The 25,067-nt window shown below is 41.0% G+C and overlaps 1 protein-coding gene across 1 annotated transcript in view; it reads left to right on the forward strand.

Moving 5' to 3' along the window:
• The window catches only part of GLG1 (golgi glycoprotein 1), a 153,659-nt gene that overhangs the window by 83,367 nt on the left and 45,225 nt on the right, over positions 1 to 25,067 (forward strand). The window contains 2 exon segments of the mRNA XM_005664351.3: positions 10,658 to 10,744; positions 17,078 to 17,293. Coding sequence (XP_005664408.2) covers positions 10,658 to 10,744; positions 17,078 to 17,293 — 303 coding nt within the window.

Genomic DNA, 25,067 nt, shown 5'->3' on the forward strand with positions numbered 1-25,067 from the left:
GAAGGGAATTTATTTATTTAATCTGATAAAAGGTGGTTGTAAAAAGACCTATAGCAAACATGATGAAATACTGACAGGTAGAAAGGTAAGACTGGCAATAAGACATAGTTGGCTCACTCTCAGATCCTAGCCACGGTAGTATGGTAAGATAAAAAGAAATAAAACAGGTAAAAACTGGAAAGGAAAAAGCAAAACTCATTGTTTCCAGATGGCATTATTTACAGATGACATGGTTGCGTAAATAGAAAATCGAAAAGAATTTACGGTCGGTTAATAGATAAATTTAGTGAAGGACCGAGGTACAAGATAAGCATACAAAACTTAGTTATACATTTAACTAATCATAACAAGCCAATTTTTGAAAGTGAATTAAAAAGTAATACTATTTGAGGAGTTCCTGTCATGGCACAGTGGAAACGAATCTGACTAGTATCCATGAGGACGCAGGTTTGATCCCTGGCCTCGCTCAGTGCGTTAAGTAAGGATCTGGTGTTTCCATGAGCTGTGGTGTAGGTCGCAGATGTAGCTTAGATCTGGTGTTGCTGTGCCTGTGGTGTAGGCCGGCAGTTATAGCTCCAGTTGAACCCCATATGCTCCAAGTATGGCCCTGAAAAGACAAAAAAAAAAAAAAAAAAAAAAGACAAAAAAAAAGGCGGTCTATTTGAAATAGTGTACAAAGCATCAAATACGTAAGAATCAAGCTAACAAAACATTTAAGAAATCTCTACAGATAACTATAAAATATTATTCAGAGGAACTTGAAGACCTGAATAAATGAAGAGATAGATAATTATGAGTTGGGAGACTCATTATTATAAATGCCAACTCTCACCAAGTTACAGATTTTGTGCAGTCCAATTTCTGTTGTCATCAAAATGGCAAGCTGATTCTAAAGTTTATGTGGGAACGTATTCTTGACCAATAATAGCCAAAACAATCTTGAAAAGAACCAAGCTGGAGTTTCCACTGTAGCGCAGGGGGTTAATGACCCCACTTGTCTGTGTGGTGGTGCCAGTTTGATTCCCAGCCCGGTGCAGTGTGTTAAGGATCCAGCATTGCCACAGTAGTGGTGTAGTAGGTTACAGCTTCATTCGGATTTGATCCCTGGTCCAGGAACTTCCATATGCCATGAGTATGGCCAAAAAAAAAAAAACCAAGCAGAGAAGATTTCACCACCTGATTGAAGACAATGTACCATGGCTCTGTGTGTGTGTGTGTGTGTATATGTATATATATATATGTGTGTGTGTGTATATATATATATATGTATTTGCCACACCTGAACCATGCAGATACAGAAGTTCCTCACCAGGGATTGAACCTGAGCCACAGCAGTGACACCAGATGCTTAACATGCTAAGCCACCAGGGAACTCCTAAAGTAGCAGTAATTAAGGCAGTGATCAAGGCACAAGGATCAACAAGTAAACCAATGGAACAGAAACAGACTCATATGTGACTCTTGAGTAAAGAGTCTTAAGCCTTAATGTGCACCATTCACAGAAGATCCATTCTAGATGCATTATAGATCTAAATGTCAAAAGTAGAACCATGAAATTTCTAGAAGATAACATAAGAGAATATGTGGGATTAGCAAAGATTTAATAAATGGGAAACAAAAAGCAGTAAGTAAAAACAAAAGATTGATAAATTGGATTATATTAAAGTCTGTTTCATCAAATACAGTATTGAGAGTATGAAAGGCAAGCCATAGAGAAGGAAAAAATTCTTTTTTTGGGGGGGGGGTCTTTTTGTCTTTTCTAGAACTGCTCCTGGGGCATATGGAGGTTCCCAGGCTAGGGGTCTAATTGGAGCCTAGCCACCGGTCTACGCCACAGCAACGCGTGATCCGACTGAGTCTGCAACCTACACCACAGCTCACGGCAATGCCAGATCCTTAACCCACTGAGCAAGGCCAGGGATCAAACCTGCAACCTCATGGTTCCTAGTCGGATTTGTTAACCACTGTGCCACGACAGGAACTCCAGAAAAAATTCTTTAGTACATATCTGACAGTATGTGCAGAATGTGTGACAAATTCATAGAAAGTAGTAAAGACAAGACAATGAAGTAGAAAAATGGAGAAGATAAATTTAACCAAGGAAGTGAAATTTCTTATATTGAAAACTATAATATGTTAATGAAGAAATTGAAGAAGACACGAATGAAAAGATTCCATGCTCATGGGTTGAAGTTAGGATTGTTAAAATGATCTACTGGGTATTTATCCGAAGAAAATGAAAACACTAACTCTAAAAAATATATGCACCCTCCTGGTCATTGCGACATTATTTACAGTAGCCAAGATATGAAAACAGTGTGTTAAATGGTTAAAGAAAATATGTCTATGTATGTATGTGTGTGATGAAATATTACTCAGCTATGAAAGGAAGGAAATCTTGCCACTTGGAATAACATGGATGGACCTTGAAGGCATTATGCTAAGTAAAATAAGTCAAAGAAAGTCATATACCGTATGATCTTTTTTCTTTTCTTTCTTTTTTTTTTTTTGCTACTTTAGGGCCACTCTAGTGGCATATAGGAGTTCCCAGGCTAAGGGTGGAATTGGAGGTTGCAGCTGCCACCCTATACCACAGCCACAGCAACATGGGATCTGAGCCGTGTCTGGGACCTACACCACAGCTCACAGCAACGCTGGATCCTTAACCCACTGAGCGAGGCCAGGATTGAACCTTCGTCCTCATGGATACCAGTCAGGTTCATAACCTGCTGAGCCACAATGGGAGCTCCCCGTATGATCTTTCTTATGTGTGGAATCTTAAAAAGAACAAAACAAAAACAAAAAAATCGACACCAAAGCTCATAGATAACAGATAATAGATTGGTGGTTGCCAGAGGTGGGAGAAATGGGTGAGCTGATTTTTGTTGTTATTTTAGTTTAAATTGAAATTTTTTAAAAATAGAAATTATGCCATATGATATGTCTATTGTATGGACACGTTTAGAATAAGCCCTTAGTTTAAAAAAAAAAGAAAAAAGAAAAAAAATGTGTAAGGTATTTGAACATCCATGTCTTAAAGATGATACTTGAACGACCTATAAACAAATGAGAAGGTATTCGTCCTCATTAGTTATCAGGGAAGTGGAAATTCAAACCTCGGTGAGATGCCAGTATCTACTTTTCATCATTAGAATTGCTACAGTTCAAGACTGACAGTGTTAATACCAAGTATTGCTGTGAATATAGAATAAAGGAGTTTTCATGTACTGATGGTGATTATAGCTACTTTCAAAGCTGTGGGTATTATTTACTAAAGTGGACCATACCGTGGTATGTGTACAGCCATTTTACGTTGAGGTATTGACTCCCCAGAAATGCTTATGTATCTCTTACCCATGTAAGGAACATTTACAGCAGCTCATAGTAGCCCTGTGAGTAAAAGGTTAACACAACCCTTTCTTTCCCTTTCTTCAGGGGAATTTGAATCCTGTTCACTACCTAGCTTATTAGTTCCCTGGTGACCTGATAAGAGTGTAATATCAACTAGGTTCAAGGCAGTATTGCTTGTGATAAAATGACCCTGATTGGTAAATTCTGTAGGGATTTGGAAGAACTGTAAGGAAAATTTTAAATACTCAATGGGGATACTGTACTGCAGGCTCCCCGAGTGTGGTGACTCTTATACCTGGGGTATGTCCCTTGCAGGAACCCTGGAAACTATGCCCAGAGGATTGTTTCAAGCAAGAATGGCTCCCATAGGGCATGAGGTTTCTAAGCAAAGCTCCTCCTTCTAGTGCCTGTTGTGAGTCTTGTCTTCTCACACCTGAGCTGTCCTCTGGAGAGAAGATCCCTCCAGATGGCTACATGGACTGCTGCCAGGACTCCAGTTGGAGACGATAATTGATGCTGCCCCTGCTGACAGTTTGTGGTTCCTGTCTTCTTTCCAGCACAGGCTTTTCCATGAACTCCAGGCTCCAAGTGCTGATTTCACATTTCTACTCTCTCGTAATCATTTCTAGAACTGAACTCAGGATATTCTACCTCTAAACCTCTCTTGTTACTGTCTTCCCAATCTCAGTTAGTGGCTCCTCAGTTCTTCCCATTGCTCAGATTAAAAACCCTGATTCCTCCCTTCCTCTTAAATTCCACATTCAATCCCTTAGCAGCCTTGCTGACTGGCTGCTCTTTTGGAAATGCATCCTGATCTGGCCATTTTCATTGCTACCTCCCTGGTCCCGCCATCATCACTCTCTCCTATGCTCCTTTAATAGCCTCCTGAGTAGTCTCCCTTCTTCTGCCCTTGTCCCTCTACAGTTAGACTCCATGCTGCAGCTCACATGATTCCTCTGATAGGTAAGTCAGGTCATATTACCTCTCTGCCCAAAAAACGCTAAAGAATTTTTTCTCACTGGTGAAGCTCTTAGGTCCTTAATACTGGCCTTCAACACAAGCAGAGAGCACAGACCTGCTCTATGGCCTCTTCTACCACTGTCCCCCATGCTGACCTGACTTAGGCAGCAGCAGCGTCCTTGCTGTCCCTTCAGAATATGCCTGACTTAGGTTCTGCGTATTTGCCCTTCTTAATGGAACAGTGGCCTGAGGATATTCACTGTGCTTGTCCCCCTCTGTTACATAAAGTAACACCCCTCATCCAGTCACTTCAATTCTTTTATCCTAGCTTAATTTTTTCACTAACATTTATCACCTGATCTGTTTGATTGTTAGCGTCATAGAATATAAACCCCTGTGGGCAGGGATTTTACCCTTTTTTTGTTCACATCCATCTTGAGTGGCACCTGGTATGTATTAGGCACTCAAAAAAAAAAAAAAATAGATTGAATGAAAAATAGAAAATTCCCAAGAACTATGAAAGATGAATTTCTAGATTAAAAGTGTCCATCGAATGCCTTACACCCTGGATGAAAAGGTAACCCAAACCAATTTTAGGGTTCCAAAAAGAACCCTGGGAGTAAACAAAAGATCCCAAAAACTTTGGTTGGGGGTGGGGCAGGTGGGGAAGAGCCCTGAGAGTTTGAATATGATACTTCTCTTTGACGTTACTGGAAACTAGAAGATAGTAGGCCAACGCCTTCAAAATTCTGAGGAAAAATGATAGGAAAGAGAATACAAAAGAGACATTTCAGACATGTACTTTTCCAAGGTATTTACTACCCACACATGTTCTCAGAAAGCTGTTAGAGGATGTGCTTCAATAAAATGCGGGAATACAGCAAGACAAAGAATGTTAAAGGATCCAGTGGTGAGTGAAGGATGACACCTGACACCTGTGGGCGGCCTAGCCGACAGCCAGGCAGTGAAGCCGGAAGATGGAAAACACCAAGTCTCACCCGAGAGATCTTTTGAAGCCTTTTTTTTTTGCTGTTGCTTTGTAGGGCTGCACCTGCGGCACATGGAGGTTCCCAGCCCGCCTACACCACAGCCACAACAACACAGGATCCGAGCCACCTCTGCAACCTACAGCACAGCTCCCGGCCATGCTGGATCCTTAGCCCACTGAGCAAGGCCAGGGATCGAACCTGCGACCTCATGGTTCCTAGGTGGATTTGTTTCCACTGCACCATGACAGGAACTCCCTCTTGAGGCCTTTGAACATTTTGAGAGATTTTCTTTAGCAGTAAAGAGAAATTTGGATTAAAATAATGGGTTTGTCAGGAAGCAGGCTTATGAAATAAATGTTAAGTGTATGACAAACTATAAATTGAAAGAAACATAATAATACTCTGTATGGCTCATTATGCAGTTTTTTGCATAACACAAATACTGAATATCTGACACCGTTATGATTTAACTCTGTTGGGAGGATTGGGATCAGGAAGAGGTTATAAGAGTCCATTCCTTATCTTCTGTAGTATAAAGCTATTATAGAATATTATAATATCTAAAACTAACAGTTCAAGAAATAGCCATTTTAGTTGCTTAAAAGTATAGAGGTGATTACCATAAGAAAAAGCTAAAAGAATTAAGCATTTGCCTCTGGGGAGTGGGTAGGGGTTTAGAAAGGGACTTTGCTGAGGAACTTCTTGTTTGTTTTGACTAACTAATTGACTAAATTGACAAGTTTGATTTAAAAAGTTTTAAGGATGAGTGGAAGAGTTAAATAGATGAGCTCACTTTTATCTGTTTAACTCTTCCATTCATCCTTAAAACTTTTTAAATCAAAGTTATCAGTTTGGCTGTGCCCTAGGCTGGCACTTATAGCTCCACTTGACCCCTGGCCTGGGAACTTTGAGATGCTGCAGGTGTGGCCCTAAGAAAAAAAGAGCTTAAACTATGCTTTCAAGGGGCTTGACTTTGAAGGAAGAATTTTCCTCCACTCCCGCCCCGTACCCAAATCTTGTCATTATTCTGTATATGTCAGATACATCCCATCTTCTCCCATTAAACAATTCTTGCCTTTTAACCCCTCAATGTCGTCCTTCTCTACACTCTGGTTAAAATTACCCATTAGCTTCTCATTTCCTTTGGACTAAAATTGGATTCTTTAAGATCAGCTGTAATACTCAGTGTAACCTAACACCCCTCCTCCCCTGACTTTCATACCCTCAACTGAAGCCATTCTGAACTAATCCCAGAAGTTAGCATTGTTCTCTTTTTTCCTTTCTACCTTTGTAGTCCCAGGACCCCCCTCTTCCTCAGTTCATCTGACACAATTCCATCTTACTCCTGGCCCAGTATCACTTGACCACGGCCAGCCCCACTTAGCCCTCCTCTGGAATCACTGTGATGTGTTCTTCGCTTGTATTCCCATAATATCCTCTCTATGCTTCTGTTACTCCGTTTGTCACACTGTTTTTATTGCTTATTTTCTTCCCATTCTGTCTCTTCCTTCTTTTGTCTCCTGTGGTTGAGCTTCTTGAGTGCTGAGATAGTGGGGTTTTTTTGTTCTTTTCTTTAAACTTCCACCGTTCTCAACTCTGTCACTAGCGTGATACATTATAGTATCTGCTCAGTACATATTTGGGAGAGAGACATGGGGGAATAGATGGATTCAAAGATAAACATTTTAAAGTTAAGGAAATTGAACCTGAAATATATCATGCTAACCAACAGTACTTACTGTCAAATTGCAGTTATTTTTCTTAGTTGATTATAGCCACTCAGAGGAAAGGATACTTATTAAATACTGTGTAAATAATCAGCTCTCAGTAGTCAAGTGTAATGTGTGTTTATCTGTATTGTAGAGGAAAATGTACTTGTGGCAAATCTATGTTGAATTCCCTTTTTTCCCTATGTTCTTAAAAGAATAATAGTGTATTAGTAAGTCAAACTAAAAAAGAACAGAAATTAGATTAATGGATGCAAATGATGGGAGTAGAGAGGCTGGGGAGTGACAATAAGCATGGGGTTCCTGCTGGATGATGAGAATGTTCTAGAATTAGAAAGTGGTGATAGTTGTACAGCTTTGTGAATACAGTTGACCCTTGAACAATGCAGATTTGAAATGCATGTGTCCACTTATACGTAGATTTTTTTTTTCAGTAATAAATACTGCAGTACTGCACGATCTACATCTGGTTGAATTTGAGCATAGGGAGCTGTGGGTACAGATCTTATTTGTTCCAATAGTAGGTATAAATTTCCTTACAAATAGGACCCCACCTGACAACTATGATACTCTTGTCTAATGCTAAATATTCTACCTCTCATTTCTTTTTTTTTAATCATGTGGTTGCAACTATAGCTTGGATTAGGAGTGCCATATGCTAAAGAGCAGCCAAAATGACAACAACCAACAAACAAAAAAATATGTTGCTTTAATTTTAAAATTAAATTTGAACTGTTCAATTAGATAGTAGCAGATAGATAGATAGATAGATAATAGTAAAATGTGGAGTTCCTGTCGTGGCTCAGTGGTTAGCAAATCTGACTAGGAACCGTGAGGTTGCGGGTTCGATCCCTGGCCTCGCTCAGTGCGTTAAGGATCCGGTGTTGCCGTGAGCTGTGGTGTAGGTCACACACTTGGCTCAGATCTGGCATTGCTGTGGCTGTGGTGTAGGCCGGAGCTACAGTTCCGACTAGACCCCTAGCCTGAAACCGCGAGTGCGGCCCTAGAAAAGGCAAAAAGACCAAAAAAAAAAAAGGGTAAAATGTATTTGTCTAAAGCTAACCTTGTCTTTTGAATCATGGACTTCATCTCTATTTCTGAGGAGCCAGGAGGCCTAAGATTTCTTCAGTTAAAACTAACTTCTCCTTTATCCATTCTCAGTTTGGCTTTACATGTCCTATTGGTTGAACATATCATGACATAAACTTGTTCTTTCGTTGATCTATTCAATAAATATTTATCCATGCCTATGTGTTTTCCATGCACTCTTTGAGGCCCTGGGCCTACAGTGGTAAACAAGGCAAAAGTCCCATCCTCTAAGCTTTTCATTGTAGATGGTGGCCAGATTCTTACTCCTTTTTCTAAAACCTCTTATTGATGATAGTTGGGAGATTAGAGCGTTGTTTTTTATTTTAACTTTTTTTTTTTTGGCTTTTTAGGGCCATACCCATGGAAGTTCCCAGGCTAGGGATTGAATTGGAGCTGTAGCTGCTGCCCTACACCACAGCCACAGCAATGCCAGAAATGAGCTATGTCTGTGACTTGTGCCACAGACCATGGCAACACTGGATCCTTAACCCCCTGAATGAGGCCAGGGATCAAACCCACATCCTCATGGAGACTAGTTGGGTTCTTAACCCGCTGAGCCACAAGGGGAATTCCAGGAGATTAGAGGGGTTTTTTTGTTTTGTTTTGTTTTGTTTACTGCTTTTCTTTGTTTTTGAGTAGGGAGTAGAAGAAATCCTATTCTTCCTTTATATTTTATTTCTTCACACAGTCTTCCTCAGCCCTCCTATGTGTAATTAACTGCCTGTTCTTTGTCTTTCCTCATGCCCTTTATATGGCCTCTGCTCTACTTCTGAAAAGCAAATCTGGCCATGCCACTCCCTTCTCTTTCAAGTGACTCCCCATTACTCTTAGGTTAAAGTTGAAGTCTGACTTAACGAGGGCTTTATGATCTGGCCCTGGCCTGTGTTTCCAGAGTCAGTCAGTCCTCCATTGGACTTTGAGATCCTCTAACATGCTCTGCTTCCCATTGCAGTATGCCGTTTTATTTACTTAAAAGTCTTTTCCTTACCCCTTTTAATAAGGCTAACCACTGCTCATCTTTCATATTTCACCTTAGGCAGCTCTTTTTCTGGTGCACCTTCTCTGACCAAACCCCTACCACAGTCTGGGGCACTCCTCCCCAGTTGGACCTAGTGATGGCATTAACCAAATACCCGGTCTTATTACCTGCCATTGAGCTTAGCCACCCTGGACGGTCTTGGTTTTTCTTCTCGTTTTATCCCCCAGTTCCTAACACAGTATGTGCTCAAGCCTTTGCTTCTGTTCTCTGTAATAGCCGGTGATGCCCTTGAGATTAGACTGTGTGTGGTATATCATAAGAAGTGCTAAGCAGATGTTTCAAAGAATCAGTCAGTGAGCGGTTGTATTATTTAGTCTTGGATTGCAGCAGTCAGAGAGAAAGGCTTGCGAACTGCCCCTCAGACGCCAGATCTCTTCAAGTTCTACCTCATACAAAGCCCCTGCAACTGTTTGTCCATCTGCATAGAGTTTAAGAGCTCATTTTTGCTACTTTTCAGAAATTCAATCATGATGAAATTGTTAAACTGAAGCTGCAGAGATAAATATTCAGCCCTTACCTGTGAATAGTAATAATGGCTTTAGAGATTTCTTAGTTTAAGACATGTTAAAACAGTTGTGTAACATAGACCTTTTAGTGTGTATGTCAAATAGGATTTTAGAGGAATAAAAATAGGCCTGAAAATTAGGCTATGGACAAGTCTCCTTCATAAAAATATGCTCTATAGAGAGCACTATCAATTGTGAAATCTGCAACTAAACCTAACAGTTCTGAGCTTCTGGGTATGACTTTTATTTGAAGAAGAAGTTTGTTTATACAACCTCTTTATATTTTCTCTGAAATCCTCATCAGGAATTTTCATTTTGATTTTTTTCCTGACTTAAAAAAGTTTATCCTTGGGAGTTCTCTTATGGCACAATGGGTTAATGATCTGGTGTTGTTATTGCAGCAGCTCCCATTTCTACAATGGTTTGGTTTGATCCCTGCGCCAGGAACTTCAGTGTGAGCACTCCCCCCCCCAAAAAAAGTTAAGAAGTATGTCAAAATAGTAGTGTTTTATTTTGTTTGCACATTATTTTCCTTTTATTTGTAAATACAGTGACATTTTGTCTGACTTTTTGTTCATTAACTGAAGTGTGAATATGCTTTATCTGACTCTGTATGATGGAATTTTATCATTTATAGTAACCGTTAATGATAAATTTTGTGCTATTCTGGAGTTCCCGTCGTGGCGCAGTGGTTAACGAATCCGACTAGGAACCATGAGGTTGCGGGTTCGGTCCCTGGCCTTGCTCAGGGGGTTAAGGATCCGGCGTTGCCGTGAGCTGTGGTGTAGGTTGCAGACACGGCTCTGATCCAGCGTTGCTGTGGCTCTGGCATAGGCCAGTGGCTACAGCTCTGATTTGACCCCTAGCCTGGGAACCTCCATATGCCTCGGGAGCGGCCCAAGAAATGGCAAAAAGACCAAAAAAAAAAAAAAAAAAAAAAAAAAAAAAATTGTGCTATTCTAAACTGGATTTTCTTTTTCTTTCTCTTTTACCTAGTTGTTGTGGAATTATAAGCTGAACCTAACTACAGATCCTAAATTTGAATCTGTGGCCAAAGAGGTTTGCAAATCTACCATATCAGAGGTAAGTTGTGAAAGAAAAAAATTTGTGTGTATTTACGGCTTTGAAGAGAAAATTACACCTGGTGACCACACCAGTTATTAGGGGAGGGATAACTAATTCCATTTACTTTGCTTGGAATTCACATATGTCTTGGTTGAGAGATAGGCTAAAGGGGTGTAATGGGATTTATTTTCCTTAGCATTTACTCACACTTACAGTTGGATGCCACTGATTCAGACAAGTTGGAGATCAGGCTCTTTTTGTCCCCAAATGGAGAATATAGTCGCTTCTGTCATCAGTCAGTGCTTTCACACATTGTACAGTCTGCTTATTTCCTCACGAGGCTCCTAAACATTTCTAAGTGTTTTGCCTGTGCAGTTGGATCAGTTGAACCATGGAGGCAAATGCTTCAAATAATAAGAGTTGTTTAACCTTTGGAGTTCTCGTCGTGGTACAGTGGAAATGAATCTGACTAGGAACCGTGAGGTTGCAGGTTTGATCCCTGGCCTTGATCAGTGGGTTAAGGATCCGATGTTGGTGTGAGCTGTGGTGTAGGTTGAAAACACAGCTTGGATTCTGCGTGGCTGTGGCTGTGGTGTAGTTCCAGTTTGACCCCTAGCCTGGGAACCTCCACAGGCCGTGAGTGTGGCCCTAAAAGGCAAAATAAATAAATAAGAGTTAGCCTTTAAAAAACTTGAAAATGATTGTTATAAATGGCTATTGAGGAATTCCCGTCGTGGCATAGTGGAAACAAATCCAACTAGGAACCATGAGGTTGTGGGTTCGATCCCTGGCCTCACTCAATGGATTAAGGATCTGGGGTTGCCCTGAGCTGTGGTGTAGGTCAAAGACATGGCTTGGATCTGCCATTGCTGTGGCTGGCAGCAATAGCTCCAGTTAGACCCCTAGCCTGGGAACCTCCATGTGCCATGGGTGTGACTCTGAAAGGACAAAAGAAAAAAAAAAAAAGGCTATTGAGTAGAGACAAAAATAATTAATGAGTTCCCGTCGTGACTCAGTGGTTAACGAATCCAACTAGGAACCATGAGGTTCGGTCCCTGCCCTTGCTCAGTGGGTTAAGGATCTGGCGTTGCCATGAGCTATGGTGTAGGTTGCAGACGCAGCTCAGATCCCGAGTTGCTGTGGCTGTGGTGTAGGCTGGCAGCTACAGCTTCGATTAGACCCCTAGCCTGGGAACCTCCATATGCCGAGGGAGTGGCCCTGGAAAAGGCAAAAAGACCGAAAAAAAATTAATGAAAATTTATAACATTGTATGGATGCTAATTGGTGATATTTTTCAATTATTTCTCTTGGCTTAGTGTATATATCAGATAATATTAGTGAAAATTACGGTATTGAGATTTTCATTTTATTTTTTAGAATTAGTGATAGAAATTCTTCAAAGCCAGAGATTTCTGCATGCTGAAAGAATCACAAAGAAAACAGTTGCTGTTTTTTTTTACCTCAGAGTTAACTACAGATCTTGCATCATACAGATCTGTCCCCAAACTACCTCATTGATGACAAGTCAGGACCATTTTCTCCTGAGCTCTTAAGGAAGACCCTGTTCCAGCCAGATAAGCCCTCAGCTAGTGTTCCTCACTCACGTCTTTATGGGATCTTGTAGACCCTGTTTTCTTCCTCAGACCTTCTATGAATCAGATAAGCTTTATTCTTCTAAAGCTGTGACTCTTCTTCATATTTGTTGGGGCTTCAAAATAGACTAGCTTCTATGTATTTATTTTTTAAATATTTTTTGTTTAATTTTTTAAAATTAAAATACAGTTGATTTACAATGTTGTGCCAATTTCTACTGTACAGTGAAGTGACCTGGTTATACATATATATACGTTCCCTTTCTTACGTTATCTTCCTTCATGGTCTGGCCCAAGAGACTGAATATACAGTAGGACCTCATTGCTTATTCATTCAAGAATAGCTTATTTTAAAACGTAGAGGAGTTCCCGTCGTGGCTCAGTGGTTAACGAATCTGACTAGGAACCATGAGGTTGCAGGTTCGGTCCCTGGCCCTGTTCAGTGGGTTAGGGATCCGGTATTGCCGTGAGCTGTGGTGTAGGTCGCAGATGCAGCCCAGATCTGGCGTTGCTGGGGAACTGGCGTAGGCCGGCGGCTACAGCTGCCGTTCGACCCCTAGCCTGGGAACCTCCATATGCCTCGGCAGCGGCCCTAGAAAACAGCAAAAAGACAAAAAAATAAAATAATAAAATAAAATAAAACATTGATCCTCAGCTTCTAGCTTCTAACTCCCTTAGCTAGCTTTGTCACTAGCTATACATACCAGGTTGAGTGCCATGTGGAAAGTGAGCTCAGAGAATATGCAGATTCATCAGAATAATTTCACCCTCTGCTGGTTTTATCTATCTCCCTATCTAGAATAGAACTGGCTTCCTTGTAATGTATATGTAAAGATGGCCCTCTTATAACCTTTTGGGCTGTTGTGGTTTTATAAAAGATTCAAGTAATAGGGGCCCTTCTCCCTCCCTAGAGGGATATTATACTGGAGTCAGGAAAATTAAATATAAGGAAGGACATAATTGCCAACAAAACATTTTATTCTACATCTCCCTATTATCTTCTTTCTTAATTTTGGAATCCTTCTTCCAAGGAGGAAAATAAACCCAACTTTTATTTACTCTCCATGATTGAGCCAAATACTGCTTGCTTTTCTCCTGCCTCATGTCAAAAATAGAGTGATTATAGGGAGTTCGCCTTGTGGCTCAGCAATGACGAGCCCGAGTAGTATCCATGAGGACATGGGTTCAATCTTTGGGTTGGGATCTGGTGTTGCCATGATGAGCTTCAGTGTAGGTCCCAGATGGGCGTTGCTGTGCCTATGACATAGGCCCGAAGCAGCTGACAATTCAACCCCCAGCATGGGAAATTACATACGCTGCAGGTGCGGCCCTAAAAAGACAAAAAAATTAAAAAAATTAGAGTGACTGTAGCATTTTTTTATTGGCACCTTAAGAATCTGCTCCACAGCCACTCCCGAGTTGACTCTCATTCGTAAATATTGATGATTTAATGCTGTTTTTTTGTTGTTAATCTTAGAAATTTTCTTTGTTGCATTGAACTTCTCTCTAATAGGTTAAAGAAAAGCATAAAATTTTTATTCAAACACTATATCCAGTTATAATTGGTGGTGAACTGAAATACAAATAGGTTCTAACATCTCAAGTATTTCAGTAAAATCTCAAGTGATTGAAACTAAATATACATTTAATTTCTCTGGGTCTTTCTTCAGATTTTTAAACTGTTGGTTCCCCAGTATTAGAGCCTGTATTAATACTTGTATTTCATTAATTTTAAAACCCAAGTATCTGCCACTAGTTATGTTTTTGTTTTGTTTTTTTTTTAATGATGAGCTTTTTTCAATGGTTGGATTACATGAGTTCCTGTCATGGCTCAGTGGTTAACAAACCCGACTAGGAACCATGAGATTTCGGGTTCGATCCCTGGCCTTGCTCAGTGGGTTAAGGATCCTGCGTTGCTGTGGCTCTGGCCTAGGCTGGCGGCTACAGCTCCAATTCGACCCCTAGCCTGGGAATCTCCATGTGCCGAGGGTATGGCCCTAGAAATGGCAAAAAGACAAAAAAAATAAAAAATAAAACAAAAATAAATAAATGGTTGAATTATAGATGGTAAAATTTTTCAAGCAGCTCGTTATCCTTTCACTTTTGAAACTTAACCTCTATTTTGCTTTAAAAAAAAAATCCCCAAAATACTTTTTCCTGGAATTACATTCATGGCTTGCGCTCTCCCTCTTTCACTCAGTCTCTTTTTGGCTCCACCCGTGGTAGAAGTTCCTGGGCCAGGGATCGAACCCGCAGCTCAGCAGTGACCCAACCCACTGTAGTGACAATGCAGATCCTTACCCTGCTGCTCCACAAGGGAACTCCTCTTGGCCTTCTTTTTAGGCATCTCCAGAAAAAGAGCTCTAGGTTAAGCTGAAAGAATTGCATTCAACTCGTTGATGTCGAAGAACTCTGCTGCCTCTTGAAGCCAGTGTGAGACTATTCAGTTTCCCAAGTTTGCTTAAAAATAAACAGTTCTTTCTCTTGCACTGAGTCTTTGACTTGCTCTAGATTTAACACTGGGGTTAGACATGAAGCGATCCAGGGGCTTGTAGGATAATTAGTGTGTGGTGTGTCCTTCACCCGGCAGCACCTTTTGATGAAGGAGATTGTGTTTGTTTTACCGTGTGTACATATTTGCCATAGGTGGTGTAATAGTGGAGAATGGTCTCTGTTGGTTTCAAAGAAACCAATAAAATATTCCCGTCTCATTTATACTGGAAAAAAAGTTACATTTGGCTCTTCCTCGTGTCAAAACTGCCATTTTTCTTTGTTTTTAATTTCTCCAAATGAAATAGGCTTTTTCGTTTTATTTTTATTTTAATTTTTAAATTTTTTTTGTCTTTTGTCCTTTTAGGGCTGCACCAGAAGCATATGGAGGTTCCCAGCTAGGGGTCCAATTGGAGCTGTAGCCACCAGCCTACGCCAGAGCCACACCAGATCTGAGCGGCGTCTGCGACCTACACCACAGCTCACAGCAACGCCGGATTCTTAACCCACTGAGCGAGGCCAGGGATCGAACACACAACCTCATGGTTCCTGGTTGGATTCGTTTCCATTGCGCCACAACGGGAACTCTGAAATAGGTTTTTTCAAACAACCTTCTCTACTTTATAATTCAAACTTATAACCCTAAAAGTAGATTTCACTTTTTTATGCCTGAATTTCAATACTTTTTGGCTAATTTCCTTCTTTAACACTTGTGGTTTTAAATGTACTTTGAAGGACTGCTACCCCCCTGTGAAGTCACTCTGTGGTTGATCCACTAGATCGCATGTCTAAACCACCCAAATTAGATTTGCAGTAGCCTTCACCTTCCCAAATTTCTCGACAGACTGCACTGAACATCATTTTAACCACTGTTCCAGACCCTGCTGGTGACGCTGGGATTCTACTAAATTCAGAAACACATGTCCAGGGAGTTCCCCTTGTGGTGCAGCAGAAACGAATCCAACCAGTATCAGTGAGGATGTGGGTTTGATCCCTGGGCTTGCTCAGTGGGTCAGGGATCCAATGTTGGCGTGAGCTGTGGTGTAGGTCACAGGTGCGGCTCGGATCCCGCGTTGCTATGACTGTGGTGTAGGCCTCAGCTGCAGCTGATTTGACCCCTAGCCTGGGAACTTCCATATGCCACATATATGACCCTAAAAAGCAAAAAAAAAAAAAAAAAGTCCAAATCCGTAGTTAATCAGAGCACATTAAAGTCAAGAAGTAATATTGTGTCTACTCCCTCTCCTTGGACATTAGTTACCTAACAATAATAGTTTGGTTTGTAGCTTGATTTGGGATATACAACTAGTGTTCAGTTCTGCACCTATTTTCCAGACCTATTCCCTAGATTAATTTCCTCACTGTCCATTGCATTCTTTGTGTGGAAAAAGAACTCAGTAGAATCATTTTAAAGCTGTAGCTGGTGTTCCTGTCGTGGCGCAGCGGAAATGAATCCAACTAGGAACCATAAGCTTTGCAGGTTCAATCCCTGGCCTCGCTCAGTGGGTTAAGGATCCGGTGTTGCTGTGAACTGTGGTGTAGGTCGCAGATGTGGCTCAGATCTGGCGTTGCTGTGGCTGCTGTAGGCCAGAGCTATAGCTACGATCGGACCCCTAGCCTGGTAACCTCCATGTGCCACAGGTGCGGCCCTAGAAAGACAAAAGACAAAAAACAAAAAACCGAAAAAATAGAGCTATAGCTGCTCTTTTTAATGAATGCATTTTAATAAATTTTCTAAATAAAGCTGATTTTTTTTTTTTTTTTTTTTTTGGCTTTTTAGGGCTGCACCCGTGGCATATGGAGGTTCCCAGGCTAAGGATCCAATCAGAGCTATAGCTCTGGCCTACACCACATCTCATAGCAATGCCAGATCCTTAACCCACTGAGTGAGGCCAGGGATTGAACCTGCAAGCTCATGGTTCCTAGTCGGATTCGTTTCCACTGTGCCACGATGGGAACTCCAAAAGCTGGTATTTTGTAAAAGTTTGTTTTACTCCATTTAAACATGAGTTCTACCTGAGCATTTGTATACGTACGTATTTTTTGCAGAATGCATTAATCAGGTGTATCCTAGAAGGTACAACAATCTGAATAGGTATGGCCACACTATTTTCTTTAAAACAAAAGCATTTCTAAGTGTTTTCCTTTTCTTCCCCCCACGTGTAGAGGTGGGAAGTCAACCAGAAAATGTCAGACATTCTCTCCTTCATAAAGGTTGTTTGGTAAGAGAATAGAACACTTGTGTAAAACAGCCTCTTCTTTTGAGCAGATCAAAGAATGTGCTGATGAACCAGTTGTAAAGGGTTACTTGGTTTCCTGCTTGGTGGATCACCGAGGCAATATCACCGAGTACCAGTGTCACCAGTACATCACCAAGATGACAGCCATCATTTTCAGTGATTACCGTCTAATCTGTGGCTTCATGGATAGCTGTAAAAACGACATCAACATTCTGAAATGTGGCAGCATTCGGCTTGGAGAAAAGGTATCTACTATACTGGCTTTGTATAATGGATTTGGGAAAAATTTAGGGCTGAACTTGGAGTTAAAACTGAGGTCTAGCCTGCCCCAGTATCTAAGGCTAGTCTACCAGTGAATGCATTTCATCTCTTTGTAACACAATGTTTCAATAGTGTATGGGGCAGTAGAAGAATTGGTATCTGGTAAGATTAGTGCTACCTTCAAAATACAAAACCAGTTGCTGGTTATTTATAATTTCCCTCTGGAAAAGCATTCTGTAGTTTTGTGGGAAAAGTTGTTGGTTTAGGAGAAACTCGAGTTCTCTCCCTTTCTTTGCATATTCCTCACTGTCACCATAAAAAAAAAAATTACTTAGCACACCAAAACAAAGGAAGATAACGTATTTAAATATTAGAAAATTTAAAGGAGTTCCCGTTGTGGCTCAGTGGTTAACGAATCCTACTAGGAACCATGAGGTGGCAGGTTCGATCCTTGGCCTCACTCGGTGGTTTAAGGATCTGGAGCTGTTGTGAGGTGTGGTGTAAGTTGCAGATGAGGCTCGGATCCCGCGTTGCTGTGGCTGTGGTGTAGGCTGGCAGCTACAGTGCCGATTAGACCCCTCGCCTGGGAACCTCCATATGCCACTGGTGCAGCCCTAGAAAAGACTAAAAGACAAGAAAAAGACAAAAAAAAAAAAGAAAAAAAATTTAAGGATATGAGAAGGTGTATCTGGCTTGTCAGAAGAAAGTTACTTCATAAAGCTGTTATATTGTTATCTTCATCTCCAGAGAACTAATTTTAGTAAAGACAATAACTACCAAGTTTCTTCTTTAATTATATCTGATCTTATTTGTCCGTGATAGTCTGTTTTCCAGAAGGTCCTAATGGAGGTTCAGCCAGATTTATGCCAAATTTGTTTGCTCAGCAGAAATGAAAGGAACTCCTGAGAAGCAGTGGGTGCCAGTGGGAGAGGTAGCCTGAGGCCTGTGTGTGGCCTCAGCTGCTCATTAATCTGCTGTAGAGGAAGTGTGAGAGAAAACAAAATCCCTTTGTCTCTGCCCTCTGTTTGTTCAGAGCACCCTGGCCTGCAGGTTTCCCTCACATGGTGCTGCAATGCTGGACTGCACATCCCAGTGCAGAGGAAGCTTTGAGTGCTGGTGATTGTCTGACTGTCACCAAATACCCGTTGCTTCATACCAGCACAGGGCCCTGGCCCTCTCACCCGACACTTCTGAGCTGGTCTTGAGAGCACTGTGCACTGGCATACAGCTCTCAGGCAGCTAATGAAAGGCCAGTTTTTGTTTTGGGGGGTTTTTTGTTTTTGTTGCTCTTTTTTCTTCCCTTCTTTTCTTGTTCTCTCCTCTTGTGGTTTGATGACTATCTTTAGTGTTGTATTTGAGTTGATTTTTCTTATTTGTGTGCGTATCAGTTGTAGATTTTTGGTTTGTATTTATTCTGACGTTTTGATACGAGTCTACATATATACAGGATTGTTTTAAGTTGTTGGTCTCTTAATTGCACGTTCATCTCCAGTGTCCTGCATTTGTACTCTCCTCTTCTCACGATTTCTGATTTTGGTGGAATAATTGTGTGTGGATGATTTCGTATCTTTATATATATATATATACCTTTACTGGTGAGCCTTGTCATTCGTGGTATTTTTGTTTCTGGTTGCGGCCTTTTCTTTTCTGTCTAGAGAAGTTCCTTTAGTATTTGTCATAAAGCTGGTTTAGTGTTGCTGAATTCTCTTAGCTTTTGCTTATCTGTGAAGCTTTTGATTTCCCTTCAAATCTGAATGAGAGCCTTGCTGGGTGAAGTCATCTTGGTTGGAGGTTTTTTCCTTTCATCACGTTAAGCATATCATGCCACTCCTTCTGGCCTGCACAGTTTCTGCTGAAAAATCTCCCGATAACCTTATCAGGGTTTGTGAGTGTGTGATTTGTTTCTTTTCCCTAGCTGCTTTCAATATTTTCAATATTTTCTCTTTGTCTCTAATTTTGGTCAGCTTGATTAATATGTGTCTCGGGGTGTTCCTCCTTGGGTTTGTTTTATATGGTACTTGTTGTGCTTCCTGGATTTGAGTGAGTGGTTCCTTTCCCATGTTAGGGCAGTTTTCAGCTATTATCTCTTGGAATATTTTTTCTGTACCCTTCTCTCTCTCTTCTTCTGGCACCCCTATAATACAGATGTTGGTGCGTTTCACATTGTCCCAGAGTTCTCTGAGACTCTCTTCATTTGTTTTCAATCTTTTTTCTCTTTTCTGTTCTGCATCCGTAATTTCTACTAATCTGTCCTCTACCATTCTTGTTTGTTCTTCTGCCTCCTGTATTCTGCTGTTGGCTGCTTCTAATGAATTTTTATTTCAGTTATTGTATTTTGCATCTCTTCTCATTTAAGTTTTATATCTTGTATCTCTTTGCTCAGTGTTTCCTGTAAATTATCCATCTTTGCCTCCAGTTTATTTCTATTTATTTCTTGCATCATCTTCAGCATCAACAGTCTAAAGTCTTTTTCCTAGAGGCTGAGAATCTCCTGATCACTAAGCTGTTTTTCTGGGTTTTTTTTCTTTCTCCCTTATCTGAGTTATAGTTCTCTGTCTTTTCATTTTTATAGGTTTTTGGTGTGGTGACCTTTTTACAGATAATAGAGTTGTAGCCTCTCTTACTTCTGGTGTCTGCCCCCCTTGTGGCTGAAGTTGGTACAGGGGCTTGCTGTAGGCTTCCTGATGGGAGGGACTGATGACTGCCCACTGGTAGATGGAGCTGATTCCTATCTCTCTGGTGGGTGGGGCTTTGTCTCTGAGTGAGATTAGAAGCTAGCTGTGTGCTGGCCTGGTTCTTTAGGCAGCCTGTTTACTGATGGGTGCCGCTGTGGTCCTACCTGGATTGTTGTTTGCCCTGGGGCTTCTCAGCGCTGATTTTCCCATTAAGGCCACCTCCAGAGAAAGGCACGCTGCTGAATATTCCCAAGAGCTTTGCTTTCAATGTCCTTCCCCCACAACAAGCCACATTTACCCGTTTTCCCAGAAGGTCCTCCAAGAACTGCAGTCAGGGAGTTCCCGTTATGGTACAGTGGTTAACGAATCCGACTAGGAACCATGAGGTTGCGGGTTCGATCCCTGCCCTTGCTCAGTGGGTTAACGATCCGGCGTTGCCATGAGCTGTGGTGTAGGTCGCAGATGCGGCTCGGATCCCGCGTTGCTGTGACTCTGGCGTAAGCTGGTGGCTACGGCTCTGATTCGACCCCTAGAATGGGAGCCTCCATATGCCGCGGGAGCGGCCCAAGAAATAGCAAAAAGACAAAAACAAAAACAAAAATAAAAACAAAAACAAACAAACAAAAAGAACTGCAGTCAGGTTTGACCCAGATTCCTACGGAGATTTTGCTTTGCCCTGGGACCCAGTACACATGAAAGTCTGTGTGCACCTTTTAAGAACAGGACGTTTCCCCCAGTCCCATGGAGTTCCTGCGCACAAGCCCCCCCGGCCTTCAATGCCAGATGCTTTGGGGGCTTTCTCCCAGTGCCAGATACCCACACGTGAGAGTTTGATGTGGGGCTCAGAACTGTCATTCCTATGGGCAAGTCTCTGTGAAACAGTTACTTTCCAGGCTGTGGGGCTTCCTACCCAGAAGGTATGGGGTTGCTTATATCGCATAATTGCCCCTCCTACCTCCTGATGTGGCCTCCTCTTTGTCTTCTGGAATAGGATATCGGCTTGAAGGTTTCCGGTCCATTTGGTTGAAGATTGCTCAGCATTTGGTTGTAAATGTTATTGTTTTTAGGGGAGAAGTTGAGCTCCAGTCCTTCTATTCTGCCGTCTTAATCCCATCTCCACAACAATGCCTTACTTTGATCCTCATATCTTTGAACCTCAGGTGTGTCTCTTATCTGACTAAAATCGGTCTTTTCTCTGAGCTGCTACCAGCCGTGCCACGGGTCCCTGGCATTCTGCCTCTCGCACCTGTCGCAACCCAGCTGCAGCACCTACAGTTCCCTGCTGCCCCCTGGGTTTTTTGTTGTTGGGTTTTTTTTTCCTTTTTTAGGGCCACACCCGAGGCATATGGAGGTTCCCAAGCTAGAATTTGAATTGGAACTATAGCCACTGGCCTACACCATAGCCACAGCAATGCAGGATCTGAGCTGCATCTGCGATCTACACCACAGCTCACGGCACTGCCAGATCCTTAACCCACTAAGCAAGGCCGGGGATTGAACTTGCATCATTGTGGATCCTAGTCAGATTCGTTTCTGCTGAGCCACAGGAGGAACTCCAAAAGACCAGTTTTTATAAAGCAGGCACAATCTTTCCTTTCCCAGCACACTCTAGAAATGGCACAGAAGCCTTAAGTCACCCAGACAATTCAGGAAACTCCTCTAACTTTATTTAGGGTGTGAGGATTATATCCAGTTCCAAACCTCACTCTTAAAAATCTTTATGTAATTGTTTCAGACATACTTTTCAGGAATCACTGATGACACCTTTTCATATTTGTGGTTAGTGGTCTATCTTGTAGAATAGACCATTACAAATTACCTCTCTTTATAGTAGTTTTTCTCTATTGCCCATCAAAATAATCACTGGTGAGCTTCCTGCCAGCAGTCTGAATTGTCACTATAAAACTTGCTTTTAGCTGCGTACATGAGTTACTGAGCCTGCATTGACTTAAGTGATGGCAGAAAATAGTGCTGGAGCCCAGAGACAGCATAGTAAGGGTTGCTTTTTAAGCTTTGTTGAAATAACAGAAAACATTTCTGTGGACCATCCAAATGCACATTTTTGTTATTTTTATCTTTTGCTATACCTGCCGGTAAGATAAATTTCTTTTTATGTGAGACCCCACCCTAGGACCAGATGGACTCCTGCCTGCACTTCTGAAAAAAGCATGTCCTTTCTGTATAATGCTCTCTGTTGCTATAGCCAAGTTTGAAGATGCTGGCCGTCTGTCCTCAGACCTTCTCTGCCTTTTCTGGCTATAGTTTACCTCTCTGAAGCCAGTTATTTAGATAGGAAAATTATCCTGAAAATTAATAAATCAGCTTCTGACCATAGAAAAGAACACTCTCATCATTTGTAAACTTGTTGCTTTGAAGCTTGCAAACTCCTCTGTGACCAGCTTTGAACTGACCTCCAAAGGTCAGAGAAGAGGGGTTGTGGTTCATCTGTTTGTACCCTGCCACTTTATGGACATATAAATGTCATGATTTCAAAACTATGATTATTTTCAAAATGTTAATATGTATACATTTTAAAACAAGACTATATACTTAATAATATCTTTAGAATTTTCGAAATAGCTTTTTTAAATGAAAACAGGGAGTTCCCGTCGCGCAGTGGTTAACGAATCCGACTAGGAACCATGAGGTTGCGGGTTCGGTCCCTGCCCTTGCTCAGTGGGTTAACGATCCGGTGTTGCCTTGAGCTGTGGTGTAGGTTGCAGACACGGCTCGAATCCTGCGTTGCTGTGGCTCTGGCGTAGGCCTGTGGCTGCAGCTCCGATTGGACCCCTAGCCTGGGAACCTCCATATGCCGCGGGAGTGGCCCAAGAAATAGCAAAAAGACAAAAAAAATAAAATAAAATAAAAAATAAAATGAAAACAAAGATCTCCAAAGATAAATGTCCGTGATTTATGTCATCCGAAGAGAAGTAGAGTGTGGGGTCCACAGCAGGAACTTAACGGTGGACGTGCGACACGTTATTATTACTTTCATATTTTTCACTCAGACATGTCATTTTATCATTCCCTGCTTTTACCAGCTGCTTTGAGTAATTCACACAGTCTTTTCCCCTCTTTATCTAGAGATGTAGTTCACAGGAGGCGTCATAAATGTTGAAATGGAGAAATGAAAGAGCAGAAATGAAAACAGTTCCTGCCTACCTTTTTGTGATTAATGTTATCATGTTATCCTTCTTTCTCTCTCTTTCTTTTTTTTTTAAGGACAAGGTTTAGGAAAGAAAAAATAGTACCTTTTGAAGTACGAAAGCTGATCAGAGCACTAGTAGTAGTTTTGAGACAGACATTTGTCTCACCACAGTAGAATTTTTGAAATTCATTTAAGTCCATTTACAGGATCATATGTTACTCATATGTCAAGCCTGTATGTTAATAACTTAACTTTTTTTAACCTAAGTGATTTTTTTTTTAACCTAGGTAATTTTATTTTCTTGTGGCTAATGCCCTTTACTCTGATTCATATTCAGTAATAACCCTACAGTCTTCTTTGTCAAGTATTTGTGTGTATTTCAGTTGTATAATTCAAATGGGCTAAACTGCAAAGCTCAGAGACTCTGGGTAACTGAAAAGTATTCCTAAAATATCTTTATTTGAAGAAAATTATCTAAAGCTACGATGAATGAAAACGTCTAATGGAGGTGATATTGTGGCCTGATCGCAATATGTGGTGCTGCAACTGCTGTCATTAAAATTACATCTCAGATTCTTCAGGGGGTCTCAAACCATGCTGCTGCTGCATTTAAACAGTTATGAACCCTGAGTATCCAAGGAAACACTTGACTCATTACACGGAAATCATTTCTTTATTCTATGATGCCAGAAGTAAAGGCTCAGTCTGAATCTAAAGTTGACTCTCATGCTTCTATTTTCAGCCTCTTTTATATGATCTTGACCTGATTGCTAGTGACCATCTCAGTAAGTTATTATGTGCTATGAAAATTTGGTATAGGACATGACTTTATAAAATCGTGTTGATACTTATCTCTTGTATACTCTAAATAGAAAGTGACTGATGTGTTTCCATCCAAATCTGTGTTATCCTAGGTTTGTTTTTCTTTCGGGCAGTGGAAATGGTTAGGGCTCTTCTAAGAGGGCCAAAGTCAGACGGAGGACTTGATTGTCACTCTCAAGTTAGGAAGGAAAAATAAGCCTTTCTCTGGGTTTCTGGGATTTGTGTCTCCTTCTCTCTCTGTCCTTAATCGTTTTGTTACTTGTCCTTCAGATTTTTGTTTCTCCCAGAATTACTCTCCAAAAAACCCTTCTGGTCATCTCAGGTCACGAAGCACTGGACAGATCATAGAGCTGGTGAGGAAGTTTGAGGTACAGATAGAAAGTAGGAAGGCACAGGAATCTGCTCGTGTAGTGTGCTTCCTGATCTTTTTGGGTTAGAAAACCTTTTGAAATTTAATGAAAGCTATGGCCTCTCTTCACAAAAAATTTACAAAACCCACATACAAACTGTAGGAATTTCATAGAACTCTGAGGTCTGAAAAAACAAATGACGGGCAGTTAACCAGGTGCCATCTGCTCTGCAGTTGGACGAGCTGACAGACTCCTCTAGGCCTCTGTTTACTCATCTGCACAATGGGAATCACAGCTCCTACCCCTTTTTCACAGGCCTATGAGGAGAGAACATGAACACTTTTTTGGAAATACCTGGAAATTAACATACTATGGAACAAAGCCAATTACAGCAAAATGGGGAAAACTATGTACATTTTTGTTGAATCAAAATTTTACCTAAATTAGATGTTTCCCTACCTAGTTTTAGGAATTTTTTTTAAATATATAGATTCCATCAACATGATATTTAACATAATGAGATTTTATATGCATGAGTGTGTGTGTTAATAAATGATAGCCCTGTATTTTCTGCTGCTTTGGTTTGCTTTGTTAATGATATACCTCTCACATTATTGAAGCCTATCTTCTAAGTATAGAAGATTGGGATTCTTGAATAAAAAATGTTTAGGGGAAATTTTTCGTATTTTGAATGAATGTGTGTGGTTGCTATGGGGTCGATGCCTTGTATATTTGAAGATTATTGGATGGTTTTAGGAAGACT

Source organism: Sus scrofa, chromosome 6, assembly GCF_000003025.6.
Source record: "Sus scrofa isolate TJ Tabasco breed Duroc chromosome 6, Sscrofa11.1, whole genome shotgun sequence".
NCBI lineage: Eukaryota > Metazoa > Chordata > Mammalia > Artiodactyla > Suidae > Sus > Sus scrofa.